Consider the following 23452-nt stretch of genomic DNA (forward strand, 5'->3'; position numbering starts at 1 on the left):
AAGTGAAGTAGTAAACAATTTATAATTTATACACTACCCTAATTGTCCACTCCACCTGCTCTCACTTTTATAAATTTTTCAAATATGTACCTCAAAATTTTATCCCAACACTGTTTACGGTGATTTGGTAAATATAAAGATCATTTTTTATAGATTGATTTATTTCTGAAATACATTTTACAATCTCAAGTGTCAAGACATTGAATATTACAGCTCAGTATTTCATGGAATTATAAAAATATTTATATGTAATATAAAATATGCTTACCTACCGAAGATGCATTAAAATTCATATTCTTACTAAGTAACAAAGGGTACTATTAAAGCGATACAGTTCTCATTCAATTATCGACTCACTTGGTGGGTAGGTCACACTGCAGGGTCCTCGTCAATAGAATTTAGATAATTACAATATTAAATTGTACCTATGTAATAATAAAATAACATTTTTCATTTCGTTCACATCACTATTTGGATCGATTTCTTTCTTCCCATCTTTGAGTATGTATTTAGATTATAATACTCGGTCCCAAATACGGCGTTATATCAGTCTCAATATTACGTAATTCACACCAACGTTATTATTTTTGTAACTACCTAAAATTATAAAAAGGCACTTTTATCGCGTTCTGAGATTATTCCTTAGTACATTATTCAACTAGATGTTGTCAGGATGTAAAATTATGTTAATATCTATGCTTCATAATACCTAATATTGAAAATATGTATAAAATAAAAACTGAAACAAATTGAAGCCTTGAAAACATAATAACAATTTGCAGGACAGAACAACATTTGGAAGCACCATTAATTCTCTTGAAGTTTTAAAGATATAATTACATTTTCACTTATCAACCGACTTCAAAAAAACAAATCCGATACATCTTTTGTTTTAGTTGTTTGATATAGTTGTGATGTAGGCTGACCAGCAGTAAATTACAATGCTATTTAAAAAAATAATCTCGTTTAGCGCTAAAACAGAAAATGATCTGTGCTAGTTTATTTGGCAGTTAGTTTACGCTCGAGTTGATCAGCGATGGCAAGGAGGAAGTCCTCGGTGTGTAAGTACATGCCCTCCTTGGTGTCCTTCAGTCCGTGGATGCAGATCACCAAGTCCTTGGTCATTTTGCCGCTATCGATACATTCCACACACGCCTGCAAAAGTAAGTTTGCGGTATTAGGTAAAAACATAGTAGGTGGGTAATTCTATAAAAATATAATGCGAAGGTGAAGTTTGTTTGCAATGACGCTTTGAATCAATGTTTACGTACTTAGCGCTATCTGCGGTACTTTTACTTTTCTTTTATAGCCCGAAATACACGAAGGCGCAATGCGATATTCTCCGTCCCTACTATGAGATTAAAAATACGAAAGTGAGTTTGTTTATTTCACTTCCACCCTAAAACAGCTGAACCGATTGAGTTGAAAGGCATGGAGGCACAGGCAATTTAGTCCTATATATCTTGATGAATTATATTTAATGAAATGAATATAGTACATGTAAAATTGAATAGCTAGAAAGCCAATTGTGCAACTTGTTACTGAATATTTCAAAGAGTGATGACCTTATTTGAAAAATAAAAGGTGTGTGTTGTTCGCGAGTGTCGATGAACCCGTTTTAAACAAGAACTACTCGTTTTGCCACTTTTATGGGCGCGACTGAACGACTGGCATTTAATCAGATATTCTGTTTTTTGGAAATTGTTTCAATGCTGAGAATTTGCAACCACGTAGGTATATTCATCTTCCAATATCGATGAATCGGCAGCTTATCAAAATGATTTAGCCTTAGCGATTACCTACTTTGTTAATCTGCAATTAAGTTTACCTAAATTAGAATGAAAGTATTGATAATGATTGATAAAGACTGCGGGAGGGGTTGCATTACTTGTGATAAGAAACAAGTAAGTTTAGATAACGTAATATCTGGAGTGATTAAACATTAATGATAACATCCAAAATGTACATGTTGTTTGTTATTCCAATCACAATATTTGCTAAAAGCTATGTACATAATAATTTTCAAGGTAAGGTTTAGTTCCATACACCACATTACCTACAATTAATATTTTCAATGTTTTCCTTAACAGTCCGCGACAATAATACCTTCTACAGATAGAGACGCAATATTTGGAATGAAAATTCTAGAGGGAGACAACTTAATATAATGTTAGAGCTTCTGATGTCCATCTTCAACGAACATGTTGATTTACGCTCATTCCTTCTTTGTACGAGAAGTGGCCTGTGCTCAGTGCGCAGCAGTAAAATTAAAAAAGCGGTAAAGAAGGTATTAAACAAATGACTTACGTCTTCGAGTGCGAGTGCGAACCGCTCGAGGTCGGGCGTGTTGTCGAGCTTAGCGCGATGAATCAAGCCCCTGGTCCACGCGTAGATGGAGGCGACAGGGTTGGTGGAGGTGGGCTTGCCCTGCTGGTGCATGCGGTAGTGGCGCGTCACCGTGCCGTGCGCCGCCTCCGACTCCACCGTGCGCCCGTCCGGGCACATCAGCACTGACGTCATCATACCCAGGGACCCGTAGCCCTGTAGGCAAGATAGAAGATCGAAATTAATTGCGATTTCTATTGTCTTTGAAATAGCATAAAATCATCTGAGAAAACTGATGCTTGAAAAATCCTGATGAGGAAACCCTTTAAAAAGGTATTTTGTCACACTATTCTGCGAACTGAGAATCGAACCCAGGACCATATGCTCAGTATTACAGGTAATTTGCCATTCCGTATCTTTCAATAAGCAATCAAAGGGTATTGTTTTCTCGTTGTTTTCTTCGTTCATTCACATTCGTGCACAAACCTGTTTTGTTCTATACGTGTCTGTACAAGGCTGTGATCAATTTATTCGCTAATAATATAGCATTGGCGCTGCGGTCACAAATAAACTTGTCTAGAGGCTGGCGGAATGACCACAAGCGGTGAATTGAGACCAGGGGCCCGATTCTCCTAATTTTACTTAAGCGACATATGATTGACGTTCGACTCGATTCGACTGAGATCCGATCCCGACTCGATTACGATTGAAGCGTATGTGGCATTCCGCTATTTTTTCTTTGAAATAAACGTTTTTATCCTTTTCTGTCATTCAATAATGAATCATTTTGTCTGCAAATGATTTACGATTGCAAAATGATTGTACAGCAAACTACCGTATAGACCAAAATAGCAGACCAATCGCACACCAATCAAATGTCAATCGAATACGATTGGTCTTTTATTAGTAGCAGAATGCCCGATATGGTTAAAACTGCTATTGCGATCATATTGCGATTCGATTTCTATTCGATTTTGACATTATTAACTTAGGAGAATCGGGCCCCAGATCATAAGTACCATTTTGTAACATTGACGACTATGTTATGTATTTATTATGTGTGTACTTACACGTATTATAAACTAGGACTAAACTAGTATTATCACAAACCTGAGCCACTACGTCAGATTGCACGTCGCCGTCATAGTTCTTGCAGGCCCACACGAAGCCGCCCGAGCCCTTGATAGCCTGCGCCACCATGTCGTCGATCAACCGGTGCTCATACCATATCTTTGCATCTTCGAACTGCTTCTTGTAATCACTAGCGATCAGAGATAAAAGAATTAGTGCAACGGTCATATCAACATCATTAAATCAGTGAAAAGATATAGCTGTTTTTATCTCCAAATCACTAGCAAGGTGTTACATAAGTAATGCGTTTTAATACCTTTGATAAATTTCTTCGAAAATGTCCTTGAAACGCCCGTCGTACTTCTTGAGTATGGTGTTCTTAGTAGACAAATACAAAGGCCATTTCTTCTGCAGTGCCACCTGATTAAAGACAAAACATAATTTATGACGCAAATCGTAAATGCATGTTAATAACTGCAAATAGTACTGTATAGTCTAAACAAGTTCGAGTTTGATATGTATTAAGACTCATTGAAGCAAGGTCGCGGTGACCGAACAATTAAACTCTTCGATACATTGCTCTGAGTGCGTCATATCGATATTATTTTTTATTTACTTCTAGAGTTATTATTATTTGGACAGAGTAAAATAAAACAATAGGTTATTAATAGTACTCAATATTTGAAGTGCGATAACGCGTTAAAAAGTCCGGGTTATACAGATCAAGCAATAAAATAAACTAAAATGTTCGTTTAAAAATAGCTTCGTACCTGGAAACTAGAATGCGCGAAAGCACGGATGGATTCGTCCGTGTTGTACATAGCCATGGCAACACCGGGTCCTTTGAAGTCATAAAGTGGTCGCCTCTCCACCGAACCATCTGCTGCTGTGTACACTAACTCCACCTGTATTTAGAACGTGTTAATACATATAAATTGAAATAATGCAGGTAGCTTGAGTTTAACGGTCCACTTTAATATGTTTTTGGTGATGAAAATTAACCAAGCATTTTTAAGAAATCATGTTTAATGCATACTTCGCCAGTTGTGCGAGAAGTACAGATGTGTGCACAGGAATCTGCACATGGTGTTCATTGACCTTGAGAAAGCGTATGATAGGGTGCCTCGGGAAGTGTTGTGGTGGGCCATGAAAGAGAAAGGTGTGCCTGGGAAGTATGTGGAGTTAGTTCGTGCGATGTACAGGCAGTCCTGTACGTATGTCCGATCGTCGGCCGGCAATACTGACCAGTTCAGTGTGGCTGTGGGCCTGCACCAAGGGTCGGCTTTAAGTCCTTACCTCTTCCTGCTTATCATGGACGCCTTGACGGCGGACATAGGAGGCACCCTGGTGCATGCTGTTTGCCGACGACATCGTCCTGGTTAGTGAAGACGGACCTGAGATCCAGAGCAGATTGGGGAGTTGGCAACAGAGACTGGAGAATGTTGGCTTAAAAATCAGCAAAACCAAGACCGAATATATGTTCTGCGATTTTGGCGGTCTCTCCAGTCCTGAAGCCATAGCGCTTGATAACGCACTTCTTCCAGTCTGCTCCGATTTCCGGTATCTCGGTTCGCTTATTCAGGGCGATGGCGAAATAGATCGGTCAGTTACGCACAGAATTAACGCAGGATGGATGAAATGGCGGCAGGTAACGGGAACAACTTGTGACCCTCGTATTCCCCTTAAACTTAAGGGGAAAATTTACAAGAGTATGGTCAGACCTGCTGTCTTCTATGGATCAGAGTGCTGGCTCACAAAAGCGACGAATGAAAGACAATTGCATGCGGCAGAGATGAGAATGTTAAGAGGTATGTGTGGAGTCACGCGAATGGATAGAGTGAGGAATGAGTATATAAGAGGAAGTTTGAAAGTGGCGCCGGTATCAGAAAAACTGCGTGGAAACCGGCTGTCGTGGTATGGGCATGTGATGCGGAGGAATGAGAGTCATGTTGTGAGGAAGGTGATGAGTATGAACGTGGACGGATATAGTGGAAGAGGAAGACCAAAAAAACGATGGATGGATTGTGTGAATGTAGATATGGTAAGAAAGAATGTTACTTGGGAGATGACGGCAGATAGAAGAGTATGGAAGTAGAAAACATGCTGCGCCGACCCCAAATGAAATTGGGATAAGGGCAGGAGGATGATGATGATGATGTTTAATGCATACTAAGGCCTCCCATAGGATGGTCTTATGGCCTTATGTATTTACGACAAGCCATATGTCGTTAATTGTCAATCAAGCTGTTTATTTAGGATAACATAACATAATAAAGGATCGTTTATTATTATTACCTTGCCAGCTTTGGGTATGACTAAATCTTGTGCTTTATATTGGTCCCCGTGTGCGTGACGCCCAATAACCATCGCTTTTGTCCATCCGGGCACAACTCGGGGAATACTCTTACAAAGTATAGGCTCACGGAACACAGTGCCGCCGAGAATGTTACGAATGGTACCGTTAGGGCTCAGCCACATCTTCTTGAGCTTGAATTCTAAAACAAATACGTTCTATATATAGTTGTTTAAATGAGTGCATTAAGATTCAGTGCACATGAACTTTTTGTATGCTATAAGAATTAAATCCATTGACTTAGATCTATGCATATCGGCTACTGCTACCGACGTTTGACTGTGGGAAGACTTATTTTTATAACTTACAAGTTAATGAACCTAAAACGTGGCTAATTCTCACACGTGTCATTTTCCTTTATTAACTTGACTTGACTGTGAACTCCTTATGTGATTGAACCCTAAGTACCGCGGCGGGCAGACAATTCGACGCTTTACGTTGAAACATTGTATATAATCTATACTTATAATAAATCTGTAGAGAGGTCAATTCTGTACATTGAATATATTTCCAAAAAAACTATCAGGGGTTGATAAGTGATCGATACTGATTCCGAAAATACAATCAGTAAAATTTTTGTCTGTCTGTCTGTCTGTCTGTCTGTCTGTCTGTCTGTCTGTCTGTCTGTATGTTCGTTATGGAAATAAAAACTACTTGACGGATTTTAACGAAACTTGGTACACTTATTCTTCATACTCCTGGGCAGGTTATAGGATACTTTGCATCACGCTACGATCAATAAGAGCTGAGCAGTGAAGGAAAATGTTGGGAAAACGGGCGAAGTTACTCCATTTTTTAAGCTTCCGTCGCGTGTCCAGCCTTAATGGTTTAAGCTACACAGAAACCATGTATGACGGAAATGTTCTCCTTAAAATTATGTAAAAAATATCCCTTGGCAGCATATGTCTATCTTTTATGGTTGACTCACAATAACACGTGTAACTGTCGATAGTTTAGCAGTTCTTGGCTTTCTAATTATATTGCTTTACTATTACGTTTCTGACACTCTCAATCACACTAAACAAAAAAAGTTAACATTCTTACCTATTCAATAAAAAAGAGTCATATAAATCGATAAAGAAACACCAAAGTTATACATAAGAGACGGTAATAAGACATCGCGCGTGAATACTGAATCATGCTATAAGGATCATTTTTGTGCAACGGTCGCCGCGCTCGACGCGGCTCGCGGCGCGGTGGCTGCGCGAGCTTCAAATAATGCATTATTTGGCTGTTTATGCGATTGATGCGAATAGACGTTCAGAGTGTTCAACCTTATTGACCGACAATAATTGACCTAACAAAACTTGCAGCTAGACTTTAAACAATTTATTTTTAAGTTTCTTTTGTGCTATTTTATAAAATAGGTAAGTATTAGTTATTTTGGTAGTGTTTAAATATTCGTTCAATAACAAATTATTAATAGTTTACATTTTATACGTTAGGTACGCATAGATTAAGATAATTGGATAGGCTGGTGTTTATTATTTCTTCCTCTCTTTACACAAAGTCCGAATCTAACGCGGACGAAGTCGCTGGCAGAAGCTAGTTACTTAATAATGTTAATAAGTATGTAATGTGTAGTTCATGACGATAACATTGAATTTATTGTAGTATATATTATTGTTTTAATATTTTTTAGGACAGCCGCCTGCACGTAGGCTTATCGAAAAAATAACGATAACTTTTGAATAACCCCTGATTATTTTGTTTTGGAAGTTCAATTACTACAAGTAGGCATGTATAATTTAAGGATTTAACCTTCAACTCTTTGTTCGTCGGGCGTGATGGTGGCGCACTTGATGCCCACATTGTGCTTGAGGATAGCGTGTGCTGCGTCAATAGTGACCTGATCGTCTGTGGCGTCGCGGTGCGGCAGGCCCAGGTCGTAGTACAAGCAATCCAGCTATAAATATTTAGTGATGTTAATCTGAGGCCTAAATATTGCAATAGCACTGCTGCTGCTAACAGTGCTGGCAGCTGTACAGGGGACAAAAAACTATTTTAGATCCTAATTTGGCCGTTAGCAAAAGTGGACCTTATCGTATTTTTTTTAAGGTAGACCTCTATTTTTTTATGGCATCTGAAAGGGAAGCCATTTATCACAGCCATTTGACAAGTAAATATTTTTGTACATTATAATTTATACTAAACAGCGTTGCTGAACGCTTTGGGGATGGATGCAATTAAAAGAAATGTACAGTCCCAAAATGCATGTACAAACATATCTTACCACAAAATTAGTAAACTAACAAAATTTTATACGCAAGTGATAAGGCATTTAGATATGAATGTGCAAGACTTGTGTTACAAATGATAACCAAGTAGTAAAATGGTAACATTGGCATAATAAAATGTGATAAGGAAAGTAAGTAGTTCTAATACAAAGATAACCTGAATGCTCTAACTATTTTGTACAATAGCTATTAATTGATACCATTAACTCTTCTTTGTTTCTCTGAGATTTATGTTATCAAATTATAATTAAAATTGTGCTGTTTATGTGGTTTACTGCAGGTATCAATAGCACACATTAGTACTTTTAACATTATACACAATGCTAAAATCCATGTGGCGTTTATTAAATACCATGAGAAAAATATATAAGCTAAGTTGACTTAGAATAAATGTAGTACACAGCTTTGAAATGAATACATATTTGAAGTAACATACCTTAACATAAGGGAATATAAGCTTCTCTTTGATCATGGACCAAATGATGCGGGTCATCTCATCACCATCCATTTCCACCACTGGGTTCTTAGCCACCACTCTCTTGGCTGTGCCATCTTAACAGATAATTCAATGTATCATTTAAGTTAATATTTCATTTGGGATCACATATGAATATTTAAGTGCATTATTCATTTTTATATATATCATTCATTTTTAAATATTATTTTCTCACAACCATGTAAATTTCTAAACATTTTGAAACATAATTGAAGTGTTAAATTAGAACACTAATTAACCAAGCGCATAGGATGACTGGTCTCAATTGAATAATTAGTAGCCATATAGGAATATAAAGCAAACATAAATTATTTATATTAATTTAAAACATTTTTTTTTAGTCATGTACTTTGCATGGGCCAAAGTTCTAATTTTACTACAACTAAATTGACAGTAATGAAACAACTAGATTTCAAGTGATTCCCTCAGTTTAAAACTATACAGCGCCTATTTTTTTTTTATTGTTGTGTCCGTCGTGAACGCTTAAACTAATACCAAAGTTATCTAACCAAAAATGAATAACTATAATTTTATACTTACAATTTCTTGACGTAAACATGTTAACTTCAGTTAAACATTTGAATAATTTTCTACTATTACCGGCCATTTCTTAAATGAATAATTGGCACCGTAGCCCTTTTAACACGCAAATATATTTCACGTACAAGCGGGCGGTGAACTCGAACTTTTGGCTGCCAAGTTGGAGTCGCAGCACAGTGGAGGCGTAAACCGGCCGGACAGTGAATGAATGAGCGAATGAAATTAGCAGTTTTGAATGAACGATCCGAATACCCGAATCCACTCACACATATACACATTACAAACCAATACTCTACATACAGTCTCAATACTACCGCGTCTCGCGGGTCTCGCGTCTGTGCAACAATGTAATGGACACTATGGACAACTGACAGTTTATAGCGATGTTACCATTTTTTATTTAAGAAGATAATGAGGAGTTAAAAGTGGGTAGTGTGGTGGTTGGGAGGATCATCTTATATAGTAATAGATTGCGTTTATGTGTTGATTGTAAATAAATATGTATAGCTGTAAGACAAAATAAAAAAATATGCTGATAATATGAATTAAAGTCAAGATATTAGTAGATTTAACATAATTTTAGATTTTGTACTAGAAACTCTTAATTATGTGTGATAGAATGTCCATGTTTGGTGACTGACAGGTCAACTGCAAAGAAAACCGGAACACTGACATGTCATGCTGGTTTATTTTATTCTAAATCGAAAGTCTATAGCAGAAAAATTTACAATATCTTAGCAACACCGCACAGCACGTCAAATCGTTCTATTCATTTTCATTCATTCATTATCCACACACGCACGCACACATAAAGATGTGATTGTTTCTGTGTGTATCACGAAACGTTGGTGTGCGTACATGGTTCACAAAGAAACTGTCTGTTATGATTATGATGCACCCACACATTCATAGCACTGCAAACTGCACTGGGTAGTGGTGCACGCATTGCACTTGCAGGTAGCAGGCTAGCAGATAGAGACTGCATCGTGACAAGTGTGTCGGTTTCAACCATTTTTTTTAGTTCAATGTACCTGCGGGCCGGCACCCACTGATTCCCAGAGCTAGATAACTTGCCGGTTGTCGGCACTACGTAAACGATAATAATATTGTGGTTGTTGTCGTTATCGAATTGAGTGAAGAGTGTATTGCGAATGCCAGCTCTATTGCCGTATTGGGCACGCCGGGCCGCGGTTGTCGCGAGTCAGGGTATTGAATAAATACCAAACGAAATAAAGAATAATAATTTTGGTGTCCTCATTTTGCTTTTCACTCGTGGTAGTTTTCGGCTCGTCTAAATATAATTCCTACACAAGTTCGGTATTGGGCTACAAGCGTGAGTTTCAACCACAATAAAAAAGTCCTTCTGTTCTTGAACGTACTTCGGAAATTATTGTTATTGAGCCAGCAAGAGGTTTTTACAGCAAGTTTGGAACCCGGCTTGGGGGCAGGTAATTGCAAGCACTTGATTATTATAACGTATTGAATTCCTCCTTTCAAAACTTGACATAATTACCTATAATTCATTAGATTTTTTATTCGTAATTACTTTTTCTAACAAAAGTTAGGAAACTATTATCAACCTCAATCTTTAGCGTATTTAACGTAATAATTTCTAAATAAATGTGTATGAATCGTTGTAATGTACGACCTACATTATTATCTGCAATAGTAAAAGTGCATACTTTTATCCACGACTAATTAGCGCAGTAGTCCGGTCTCTGATAACGAGCTTTTATTAGGTAGGTATGATTCTACGTACTTACTTGATAATCGCACGCAGAGACGCGTTTCTTTGCCGACAACCATTATCTTGATTCTCTTATATTATTCATGAGTAAAATAAATTAATTTTCCCGTCGATTATGTCGCGTTTACTAACAATATTTGCTATGTTATATCTTCTCAATCTTACCTACTTAAAGGCACATGCAATTATTTTTACCACATTGGTGATTTATAATTTGTAATGTATTGCAATTCAGGATACGAAACCTATCAAAAAATCATAAAACCATTTGATCCCCCAAACAAGCTGTCCATATCAGAGCTGCCAGCTTTGATTTGGGGTTGCCATTTAATGTCTTCAAAAAACACCCTTTCCTAAAAAGGTGAAAAAGAATAAGTGTATAAATAAATAATTGCAGTTACACCTCCTTTCAATGGATCTGATAAATAGAAGTTTTGGTTTTCAATGCTGCTTACAGAAATAAAAGAATCACTTGCTTCACAACTTTTTAATGCAGTCAGGACACATCACTATTAGCTAGTACCATAGTAGAATACATGGTCAAAGGATCTAGAGCCATTTTAAATTTCACGAAACTTACCTAAGAATGTTATTGCTAATCTGAGCTTGTAGAATATTTGTGCAGCAATCTATTTCAAAATGTATGTTATAGTTGACCAATATGTCTGGGTCAGTGAGGTTGCTGCAAATCCACAAACCTCTACAACGATCATGGCACTTCCGGCTATCAAGTTCTTCTGCAACCGCACCTCCAACACAGGGGGTTCCATATACTAAACTCAGCATAGGAGTACCAAAAGAAATTTGGGATAATGAAAGAAGGTAAGATATAAGTGAACCTACATGAAGTAAAATCAATACAAGCAGTTTCATCCATGAATAATATCTGGAATATTTAAAAATTCTTTCTTTTTCAGAGTTGCTGTAGTACCTGCAGTAGTTAGTAAATTAGTAAAAAAAGGCTTTAGTGTCAATATTGAGGATAATGCGGGAGCCTTAGCAAATTTTCCAAATAAGACATATGAAGAGGCAGGTGCCAAAATAACCAGCTTACAGGACACATTCCAGTCTGGTAATTAAGTTATAGTAATCTTCCGAATGCAGAATACAACTTAAATCACATGAATTCTAACTTTTTGCTTGATTTCAGATATCATTTTAAAAGTCCGTCCATTAGTTGACCCAGAGGTGCAGAATGTGAGGGCAGAAGGAACACTCATTTCATTTTTATATCCTGCACAAAACCAGGAGCTGATAAAAAAGCTTGCTGCCAAAAATGTGAATGCATTTGGTAAGGCTTTTAAATATGCTGTGTTTATTTTCAATTTTCTTTATATATTTTTTTTGTTATATTCCTTATATTTTTTAGCAATGGACTGCGTCCCTCGTATTAGTCGCGCCCAAGCTTTTGACGCTCTCAGCTCTATGGCAAACGTAGCTGGATATCGCGCTGTGATTGAAGCAGCTGCCCACTTCCCAAGATTCTTTTCTGGTGAGACACAATATAAAATAATTAATTTCCTTTTATGTATGTATCGTTTTTCGTTATTGTAATGGAAACGCAAAATAGAAAGGGATAAGCAAATTGCCCAATACATGTAAGTTCAAGTCCAAAACAACATCTATGTGCAGTATATTTATATTACTGAAGACCTCTAAATGTAATTGAATTTTCTCATTGCTATTTATAAGAAGGAAAAAAAAACAATCATTTTTTGGGCTTCGTATCAATGTCGTTTGTGTCAATTCATGAGAATATTGATTATGATTGTGCATAATGTAGGTTGATAATAGAGGTATGGCTGCACATACAAGCGAGTGTTCTTGTTTTAAAGAAGCACGAAGAACAGTCACTCAATCTCGAAGAACTATTTCGTTCTTTTTGCCTAATGGCCAGACATTATCACCTTGTTCCATGCGAGCGAAGCGTATGTTCATTTTTGCGTTTGGTACACGTGGTCTTGGTATACAGAGATGTGAAGGTGTGTTGTGTTGTGGTGCAGGTCAGATGACGGCAGCGGGTCGCGTGCCGCCGTGCCGCGTGCTGGTAGTGGGCGGCGGCGTGGCGGGGCTGGCGGCGGCCGCGCAGGCGCGCTGCATGGGCGCCGCCGTGCGCGCCTTCGACACGCGCCCCGCCGTGCGCGAGCAGATCGAGAGCCTCGGCGCACAGTTCATCACCATGGACATGAAGGTCAGACCGATCACCGACCTCTAGCCAAGGCCTTCACTTATTGATAGCAGCGTGGCTGCATATTTACCAAAATGTGTGTTTGCATTGGCATTTTAGTCCTTCGCCATTCGATAGTTGATACCACCAATCAGCCTTTCTATTGATGAAAATGTAAAGACCCAAGGCTTAAAGTATTGTTTGATGTTGTCACCTACTTAATAACGATCACATGTTTCTCTAGTGCGACTGATTACTTGTTATCGCTGAAGCTGTTTCGTGTTTAAAAGGGAGCAAGATCAATGTAACTTGTAATTATTGCAGCTAATAACGTAATACATGTATTAAAATGTACATTGAACTGTGAAACATTATACTGAATATAATGAGCTGTCGCTGCGTGACCTATATCTGCGCATGAGATGCGTACATCTCACAAGTTACATTGTGTGCATACATACCGGCGATGTCTGTGGTCAAAGTATAAGTGTCACGTTTGTCGTGTGACCGCAGGCTTGTATACGATGTCCACGTGTATTGTCCGTGTGTTATCAGGAGACTTGTGCTTATAAAACTATTTGTTTACAGAGGTGGCTGTACCCTAATCCTAGTGGTTGGGGTGCAGCGTCCACCCTGCCCTTGGCTGCTATCGCCAATGGTAATTTCCAGATCAGATGACTCGTAGTTCTAGATACGTAGTCACGTTATATTTATTCACCTTATTTGTAAAGTTGGTTTTGTTTCGCTAAATCTTATGTAAATTTGCAACATTGAATGCACCAAACCTTGAGGAGTTATGTTATCTTTTCGTGATTTGCTAGTTTAGTTTTGTTTCTTTCGTTAAGTTTCTGGCATGCTTCATCTTTTTATATTATCAATGAACTGGTTAATTGAATGTTTGCCCCAAAACATTTGTATAAATATTTGTCATGCCTCTAAAGAACCCAAAGTTGAAATATCTTACACCGAATCTAGACGCCGAATAGTAACATTAAAATTCTCGTCAGACCGATGTCTAGCGTGTTTATTATTCCGTCTACTAGCAACTGTCACTCCCCCAATTTGACTAGTCGAACGACTTATTAAAACTTGTTTTCATGTTGCGAACCTTGAACATTTCATTTTGGTTTATTGGCAAATATTGTAATGATAATAAACACCACTAACGAGACGTTGGCATGGTGACGTGTTACGTGGTATAAACCGACTGATAAACTAAATACATAGAATGTGATAGAAGCTAGGTAAAAAAACACCAACTTGTTTTTAACTTTAAAATTATGGAAATTCGGAATCCATTTATATCTTCAACGGCGAAAAAAGTTAGGCGGTTTATTATTCAAAACATACACGCCCACCGTTTGTCAAGGTCAATGACCGCTTTAATGGGTGTTTATTTACGATGTTTAGGAGGAAGGCGCTGGAGTAGGTGGATATGCCAAGGAGATGAGTCAGGAGTTCCTTGACGCCGAGAGGGCTCTCCTGGGGAAGGAGGCCAGGACTTCTGATGTGGTCATCAGTACTGCGCTAATTCCTGGCAAACCAGCACCTGTACTTATCCTTGAGGTAAGCACGTTTTCAAGAAATTACATAACTTAATTATTGAATAACCATTCAAGTCAATAATATTTATGTATACTTAACTACGTGTAATATCATCGTGTTATCTATCGTGGGGTTACATTTTTAAACTACGCTGTAAAATTCAGCGGCTGATAACATTACACTGATGTTTTTCACCGTTCTAAAACATTTAATGGAACATGGAATCGCTGTGCAAAGTTAAAAATATCATGTTTATAACGTTGCTCACGCAAATAGCATTTTTTGCAAGAGTACGCGCAATGCAGTGCCTATATCTTAATAATGGGCGCGGAATCATGATAAACATATTTTGATTGCACTTGATAATGATGCCTTTTTTTAATCTCGACTTACATAATGCATATTAAATGTATGTTATAAGAGAACAAATTGAAATGTATCAATATTTTTTATTGACCTAGGATGCGGTCCGTGATATGGCACCCGGCAGTGTCATAGTAGATTTGGCTGCAGAGATGGGAGGCAACGTCCAGACCACAAAGAAAGGCGAGATCGTCAAGGTGCACGGAGTAACGCACATCGGTCTCACTGACATGCCCAGTCGCATGCCAGCACACGCCTCCACGCTATATGCTAATAACATCTCTGGGTTCCTGTTTAGTTTAGGTAAATATTGCTCCAACTGATAAGATAAGGATGTTAAAGAAGGTTTACAGCTGCAAAATATTTACGAAAAGTCACAAGCTAAACTGACATTTTCGGAAAATAATTTACAAATGCATTTTTGGAATAAAATTTCTTCTGGTCTAAAGGTACCAATGATCACTTCCACATCAATTTGGAAGATGAAGTGACCCGTGGCGCTATAGTCCTGAAAGCTGGAGAGCTTCTATGGCCGCCGCCTCCTCCACCGAGCATGGCATCAGTTCAAGCAGCCAGCACTGCCCCCGCCGCAGTAGCTAAGGCTGAACCTCCTAACCCATTCAACGACACCTTAAAGGACGCTTTCTTATACTCTACAGGTAGGTAATGAGGCAAAGAACAAATGAACATCACTGCCATTAGAATGCGCCTCTAACTGACGTATTTTTCAGGTTTGGCCGGCCTCATTGGTCTGGGAATAGCATCGCCAAACCCGGCGTTCACCACGATGACAACTACACTCGCTTTATCAGGTAAATAAAATACAATGCAAAGTCCAGGCTAGATCACACATACTTAAAATTCGTCTACGCTAGGGTAACATAGTGCGAAATTAGTCGTGCTGATCACTCCGCATGAAAAGCCTCCGTAAACAACTCTCCTTATAAGCAGTTATCTCATTTTTGCATCAGATCTATAGAACTGCTAAACTTATAGAGATTTTTAGCATGGAGATAGGTGTTATCCTGAAAATGGAGACTATCAACTTTTTATCTAAGTGAGGTACAAGAAGACGCATGCAAAATCTAGCGTATAACAATATCCTGACATTCTTTAACTATTTTTAACACTTCCTAAATGTTGTTCTATTGTAGGCGTGGTAGGCTACCACACAGTATGGGGCGTGGTGCCGGCGCTGCACTCGCCGCTCATGTCCGTCACCAACGCCGTGTCGGGCATCACTGCCGTCGGTGGATTGCTGCTGATGGGCGGCGGGTATGTGCCCGAGACACCTGTACAGGTAATTAAGCTAAACTTTGATGGCCTTACTACAAAAACTTTAACCACTGTTTTACACTTGTCTAAAAAAAATGTGGCTCCAAAATGAACCATATGTCAACGTCATAATTTGACATTTTTTTAGACAAGTCTTAAACTGACGTTAAAAAGTTTTTGTGGTAAGACGGTGAATGTTTATGTTCTACGTTCCTATATTTGTGTACCTACTATTTTGTATAATGGAGCGCCCCATGTGAGCGATTTGGATACGAACTTGAAACGCCGCGATGTGATGCAAAAACAACAATCGGTCGGTATACGTACACCTTAGAACGAACACCTAAAAATAATTCTACATGGGAATTATTCGCTTCGCATTCGCGTTCGCATTGATGGGCCACACAGGACGCACTGTTCTATTTTATTATGTCCCAACATAGTAAAAAGTAGTTAGTAGCTGTTTTTTTGCAAATTAGAAAACTTTCACACAAAGATGGTTTGGAGTATAAATAGAAATCTAAATATAAATGTAAACCTGACATTTCCCATCTCAACAATATCAGAGAACTATTGTTTACAAGCAATTACCGTTTTTATTGAGCTCAATTAAAAGAATCAAGTTGCTAATTGAACTAAATAGACCATTGTTGTTGCCTATACTGAATAGTGTTCGAGCACTAAATTAGTCATTTAGACTTATCTATACAGCCAAATATACTTTCTTCAATAATACATTTAGAAGATTTTTTAGAAATGAAATTTTACTATGCCATTTACATTGTACTGTGGAATATAAAACACATTTTCTAAATATAGCAAAAGCTTTGATGTATAGCTATGAACATAGGTCTCTTCTTAATGACTTATAGAGATGTGAACAAGAACAAAATCATAGTAAACATGTAGTATTATATTAAACAATATATTCTAACAGTGGCTGGCCAGCACAGCGGCGCTCATATCATTTGTCAACGTATTCGGCGGCTTCCTCGTCACGCAGCGCATGTTGGACATGTTCAAAAGGTATGTATAGACATGCTAACTCTTTGTTTAGAGACTATCCCCAGGTAATGAAGCCTATATTTTCCGTGAAACCATGGGAAAAAAAATATTCTAAAACATAAAACTGTATGATGATTTATCTTCACAATAGGCCAACTGACCCGCCAGAATACGGTTACCTGTATGGAATTCCCGCGGCAGCGCTGCTAGGCGGCTACATTACCACGGCTATGCAGGTAACATTACAACAATAGAACATTAATATTTGTTATAGCTTAGTCTGCCTACATACAACGATATTAACGCAGATTATATACTTACTGAACCGTTTTGCACTTATGTCTCTATTGTTTTCTACTGTTATAATAGGTTGTTATAATATTAATATGTGTTCTGCCGAAATTGGCAGATATAATTTGGCGAGTTATATTAAAACTCAAAACAAATACTTTATGTCTGCATGATTGTGCGAGAGTTACATCTTACCCAAAATGGAACTGACGTTGTAAGAAAAACCATAAAAGAATTTTCCCCAAGGCACAACTTCTGTTACAGAAAAGAAAATGTGTTTAAGAATAAAATCGATTTTTTATTTTCTTTTTGTTAGGGTTACCCTGAAGTCCACCAGATGGCTTACCTAGCATCATCTCTATGCTGCGTCGGAGCGCTCGCCGGACTTAGCTCCCAAACCACAGCTCGCAAAGGAAACTACCTAGGAATGGTAAAAACATTTAACAATTTATAGATAAACTAATAAACTTAAACATGCAACCGATGATTAGAAAAAGGCTTTCATAACATCTATGTTGCAAGTGACCGCAGCTACAGACTCGGCCCAAGACCCGCTCATTGTAATCTTGATGGCATTAGTCTTGATCTAATGAACATTGTAAAGACATTGAGACATCATTGAACAACATGACAAAATTGCTGCATCATCCTATTAATAAACCTTTTTGTTATTTACTTTTTTTGGTGTAAATAGTTCTCTTTTTTTGTTTTGAATTTCCTATATTCGAATTTATCGTCGAAAAAGATGCAGCAATTTTGTCCAGTTCCGCTGTGCTTGAATATAGACATTAGTTTTTAAGTCTTAGCTAGTGTTATACAACTCAGTACATAATTTATTCAACGAGGCAACTTGGGTTAAGCTCGGCACTTCACCTTGATGACACTTTAGTAATATGAGGTTGCATAAAACATATATAAATAATGATAGGATTTAATTTGGAAAATATTTAGCGTCATGATTTGTCTCGTAGATTGGTGTATCAGGAGGAATAGCAGCGACGTTGGGTATGCTTACTCCAAGTCACCCAGTGTTGGCACAAATGTTGGGAGTGGCTGGTATTGGCGGTCTTATTGGCAGCACCATTGCCAAGAAGATTGAAATCACTGACCTGCCGCAACTCGTGGCTGGATTCCACAGGTAACGTAATCTTTTAACCAAACAGAATTGATTGTCTGTTGGTTGAAAACGAGAACTATTAAGGTGGATTGCAGATATATATATATTTTTATACTTTTTTTGTATTCCAGTCTTGTCGGCATGGCAGCAGTTCTGACTTGCCTCGCCACATACATGCACGACTTCCCTGCGATGGCAATGGACCCTACAGCAGCCACTCTGAAGACTTCCCTCTTCCTCGGCACCTACATCGGTGGTATTACATTCACGTAAGTAGTTCTTATGAAGGAGTTTTTCTTTCATACTAAAAATGAGAGGTATGAGTTTATGTATAACATCTTGTTATTATCGTCCTCCGTCGCAAACACACGTGAACAAACACTTACAACTAAACAAGCTGAACAATTTGTACTTACGTGTGAAATTGACCATATGCTAACCAATGTTATGTGAAGTCCTAAGTAATCCACTTGAAAGGTCATTACAGGTCAAATTACTATTTGCCTTTTGTGCCACAAATACCACCACAAAATACTACGTCAATATGCATATAGTGGTGCGAGATTAACCAAAACGGCTTTAGTTTTGCGATCGTAATTTGTTTTGATTCCATATTTCAAAATAAATTGAAAAAATCCACACATAAAAGGTACGGTTAAAAAGTAACCTTAATAACAAGCTGTTAAGATACATTTTCGCTTGCAGCGGTTCACTAGTAGCGTACGGCAAGCTGCAAGGGTCGCTGTCATCGGCGCCGCTGCTGTTGCCAGGCCGTCATGCCATCAACGCGGGGCTGCTGGCGGGCTCGCTGGGCTGCGGCGGCGCGCTGCTGGCCTTCCCCGACGTGCCCGGCCTGCCGCTGCTGTCCGCTGCTGCTGTACTCAGCGGCATACAGGGACTGACCCTCACCGCTGCTATTGGAGGTACGTCGTTGTCTTATTTACTTCAGAGGTACATGGAGGCACTTTCCCAACTATGTTGGGTTCGGCTTCGTACTGATTTACCAGCTTTATTTGAATAAACGTTTTTGAGTTTGAAAAGATGGTTGACTGCGTGAAAGAGGATATGAATAAGAAGGGAGTCTATGTTAGTCTGACGGCTGATAGAGACAAATGGAAGCGGAACACATGTTGCGCTAACCCCAAATAACTTGAACATGGCTGGGAGAAGAAGAAGCTGCCCTCTGTTGATCGTAGGCCGTGGCTTTGGACAGCCGACATCCATCCACTGTTGCAGGGATAATTTTATAAGCCATAATTTTCTGCTTAACATTTTTTTGTTGTAACATTAACAGGTGCGGACATGCCCGTCGTGATAACGGTACTGAACAGCTACTCTGGCTGGGCGCTCTGTGCTGAAGGGTTCATGTTGAACAACTCGCTCATGACTATCGTCGGCGCTCTCATCGGCAGCTCCGGTGCTATCCTGTCCTATATTATGTGCAAGGTAAGTTGGTCACATAAAATATGTCTTTCAATAACACAATATTCTGTAATGTCTGAAAACAATATTTTTTCTATACTTGATGGTTTGTTTGTTTGTGATAGCTGCGCAAATACTGAACCGATTTGAGAAATTCTTTCACTGTTGGGAAGTTGCATTATCCTCAAGTAATGTAGGCTATATTTATCTGGGTACGGGCAGTAAGTAGTTCTCACGGGTCGCTAGTGAAACCAAGGGAAAACAGCTCGTCTTTATTACTATCAACTTTATCACTACTTCTTAGACACGAAAGTGGAACTATTAACGTGGCTTCATTTAAAAATTTTACTTTTCAGGCCATGAACAGGTCTCTACCGAATGTGATCTTGGGAGGGTACGGCGTGACGAGCAGTGGGTCGGCGCGACCGGCCGGCGCCACGCACACGGAAGTCAATGTGGATTCCGCTGCGGATCTCATTCATCGTGCCTCTAATATTATTATTACTCCTGGTAAGATATTTTACAATATGAAGTAGTTACTTGAATGAGCTACTGTGAAAACTATTTTCTTGATTTTTTTTTAAGTTTCTTAGTTGCGCCTCTGTTGATGTTCCTCATCCACTAATTAATGCTTGATTAAAATGAATATTTTTTTCAGGTTACGGTCTATGTGTAGCAAAAGCCCAATATCCTATTGCTGAGTTAGTCGATATTCTCAAAGGAATTGGAAAGAAAGTGCGTTTCGCCATCCATCCAGTCGCAGGTACATTCATAATCTTTATTTCTTGTTAATTATTTCTTTGGTAAAGGCTGAATAGATTTAGCATATAATTTTTTTGCTTACAGGTCGTATGCCGGGACAGTTGAACGTCTTGCTCGCGGAAGCCGGAGTACCCTATGATGACGTGTTCGAAATGGAGGAAATCAACGATGAATTCCCTGAAACTGATCTCGTGTTGGTCATTGGTAAGTCGCTTTGAACTTTTGACAAAAGTTTATTTCTTCATAAGTCATTTACCATGACTTAAGAATATGACCTATTGTCTTGTTTCCGTTTCAACAATATACTAATGTTTAATCGTTTACATAGGTGCCAACGACACAGTAAACAGTGCTGCGGAAACCGACCCCCAGTCACCCATCGCGGGCATGCCTGTACTTAAAGTTTGGAAAGCGAATCAGGTAAGCTTTCTTTTAATCACCTAGAATATTGATGAAGTATATTTAAAAAAATGAATCTACATTATGTCCTTCCCCTTGTAACGCCAGGTGGTAGTAATGAAGCGATCGATGGGCGTGGGCTACGCGGCCGTGGACAACCCCATCTTCTACAACAACAATACAGCCATGCTGCTCGGAGACGCCAAGAAGACTTGCGATGCACTCCTCGACCGTATCAAACATCTCACCAGTTAAGTTGTAGCTAGACTATAATTTATTGTACCAAATATCTGTACTTATGCAGCTACTCATAAGAGAAGTCGCTGCCTAATTAGAGATATTTTTAGTTCAAATATTTTATCTTGCTGTCAGTCTTATTTTGAGAGACTTTTGGTTTTATTTGTAACACATCACAGCAAACACTGAATAATGAGTGTTTTTGTAAAATTTTTGACACTCCATTTGCTAAGTTCTTTTTTATGGAAGAATTTAATGGAGATCTGTTATTACTGACCGTAAAATATATCGTACTAACATCACAAGTTTTCCATAATCACATGCAGTCTATGAACACTACGGTTGGTTGAGGAGCTGCATTTATTTTACCGATATATTCCTTTTATGAATAACCACTAACTGTCTAGAAAGCATGTTATTATGTGTTCTTTTCTATGCTCATTATCAAGACTGTAAAATTATGACGCCATTTAAAACAAAACAATCCTTATATCTATAAAGGAGTACAACGATTTGTGTAGGATTTGTATATTTTACGTGTATAAATCGTCTTTATTAACTCGAAAAACAATGCAAAATGTACTTTAAAGTCACTTTATTGTGTTCTTTACAATCCAGTGTCATAATATATTTACTACTTTTGCGACTGAATAGTTATAACGAGGCGGGACCTTTTCGCCTGAATGTCGATGCCTGTGCTAATATTAAGAAACAAATGTGCCTTTAATGTTCTTAAATTCAAGTATCTCTTAACAGCTAGTCTATAAGCTTTTATGAAATTACTATTTTAATAATATTTTTAATAAAATTGCATTTGAAATTTTTTATATTGTGTAAATATATTCATATTTGAATTATACTATGTTGAAACAATTGAGATTTTTATATACCTCTGTATTTGATGTTTGTTTTTAACTTCAAACATAGATGTGAGATTATCCTATGGGTAACAGATTTTATTGGACCATCTTATATTGTGTTGGATTTAATTTCATGTTTCTTATGTCAACCATGATTTAGTACTATATGAACAATATCATTCCAACAGAATAATTATAGTATGTTCTTACATATAAGTACTTAGTTCACGACGCTAGATCATTGGGTGTAAGCTGCATTTTATCAAAATCAAACATTGGTTCAGTATACGAAATTATGTTGGTTAGGGTTGCAATAACTGTGGAATGTTATTTGCTATGATTATATTGTATCTTTTAAAAATAAACAATGACCTGAAAATATTTCTGAACATTTTTATTTACCATTCATACTTTTAAAACTAATTTTCATCTTCATTATGTTCATCCGGCTCATCCTCTAACCTAAAGTCGAAGTCTTTGATTGCGTTATGATATTGGCTTCTAATATCTGAAAGCTGGTATTTCAAATTATTCATCTTGCGTAAAAATTCGATATTACTTTCGTTATAGCTGGCTCCTTTAGAGGAAGATAGTTTAAGTTTGTCGATCGCAATTAAAACCTCCAGGCGTAACTTTTCACAGATGTCTTGATAGCTCGTAAACTCGGGGATATATCCATTAGATCTAGAACGTTCTTCAGCTCTTAAACTCTGAAAAAGCTCATCGAGCTGTTGTATGAAACCCTCAAAAGTAGTCAATAATTTCTTATGAAGATCGAAATTTTGGTTAGCGACGATACCGTTGTTACAAATATCCGCTGCAAGTTGTAACTCGGAGTCTTCAAGTTCTGATCTATATTTTAAAAAAGTTATATTGTTTATTTCGGACATATCTTCGCTTACCTAAATACTGAATAGCCTGAAAAACACCAAATAATTTATGTAATTAGTACCCAATCGCATAATCTATTTACAAAATATCACCAAAATATTTCAAATGTCAGAGATTATCATCAATCAAATTATTATCAAGAAGTACTATATAATAGTCTTAAAACAAAATTGCATGAGAGGTTGGTAGCTAGACTCGCTAGAGGATTTCTATTGGCGAAAATCATACCTACTATGCATTAGATGCGGTTTCACCTTCGTCCCGAGAAATCCACTTGCAAATGGATAAAAAGTAGCCTATGTATTTTATTGTGATAATGCATAAGCTATATAACTGCACAGACTCTGGT

The 23452-nt window shown here is 37.9% G+C and overlaps 2 protein-coding genes across 4 annotated transcripts; one reads left to right on the forward strand and one right to left on the reverse strand.

The window, feature by feature from the left end:
• Window positions 1–439: 439 nt before the first annotated feature.
• Window positions 440–12722, reverse strand: LOC124636746 (isocitrate dehydrogenase [NADP] cytoplasmic-like). Of its 3 annotated transcripts, XM_047172876.1 has the most exons (10): window positions 12677–12722; window positions 12154–12258; window positions 8423–8538; window positions 7511–7655; window positions 5692–5891; window positions 4167–4301; window positions 3713–3816; window positions 3436–3586; window positions 2308–2541; window positions 440–1155 (listed from the first exon to the last, which is right to left on the reverse strand). In XM_047172876.1, the coding sequence occupies exons 1-10, from the start codon at window positions 12705–12707 to the stop codon at window positions 1000–1002; spliced, it is 1377 nt and encodes a 458-aa protein (XP_047028832.1). In that variant the 5' UTR covers window positions 12708–12722; the 3' UTR covers window positions 440–999. The 3 variants fall into 3 exon arrangements, with proteins under 3 accessions (XP_047028832.1, XP_047028847.1, XP_047028839.1); XM_047172891.1 differs by lacking the exons at window positions 12154–12258; window positions 12677–12722 and adding an exon at window positions 10786–10843; XM_047172883.1 differs by lacking the exons at window positions 12154–12258; window positions 12677–12722 and adding an exon at window positions 9023–9359.
• A 714-nt stretch (window positions 12723–13436) lies between these two features.
• On the forward strand, window positions 13437–22593 carry LOC124636731 (NAD(P) transhydrogenase, mitochondrial-like). Its single transcript, XM_047172872.1, has 18 exons — window positions 13437–13594; window positions 14347–14502; window positions 14943–15147; window positions 15294–15503; window positions 15576–15656; window positions 15999–16144; window positions 17057–17145; window positions 17276–17360; window positions 17732–17845; window positions 18387–18553; window positions 18664–18801; window positions 19238–19455; window positions 19827–19978; window positions 20311–20464; window positions 20613–20717; window positions 20801–20920; window positions 21045–21136; window positions 21224–22593. Exons 1-18 carry the CDS (start codon window positions 13592–13594, stop codon window positions 21368–21370), a joined length of 2382 nt encoding a protein of 793 aa, XP_047028828.1. The 5' UTR covers window positions 13437–13591; the 3' UTR covers window positions 21371–22593.
• Window positions 22594–23452: the final 859 nt, after the last annotated feature.

This window comes from Helicoverpa zea, chromosome 2 (genome assembly GCF_022581195.2).
Source record: "Helicoverpa zea isolate HzStark_Cry1AcR chromosome 2, ilHelZeax1.1, whole genome shotgun sequence".
Classification (NCBI taxonomy): domain Eukaryota; kingdom Metazoa; phylum Arthropoda; class Insecta; order Lepidoptera; family Noctuidae; genus Helicoverpa; species Helicoverpa zea.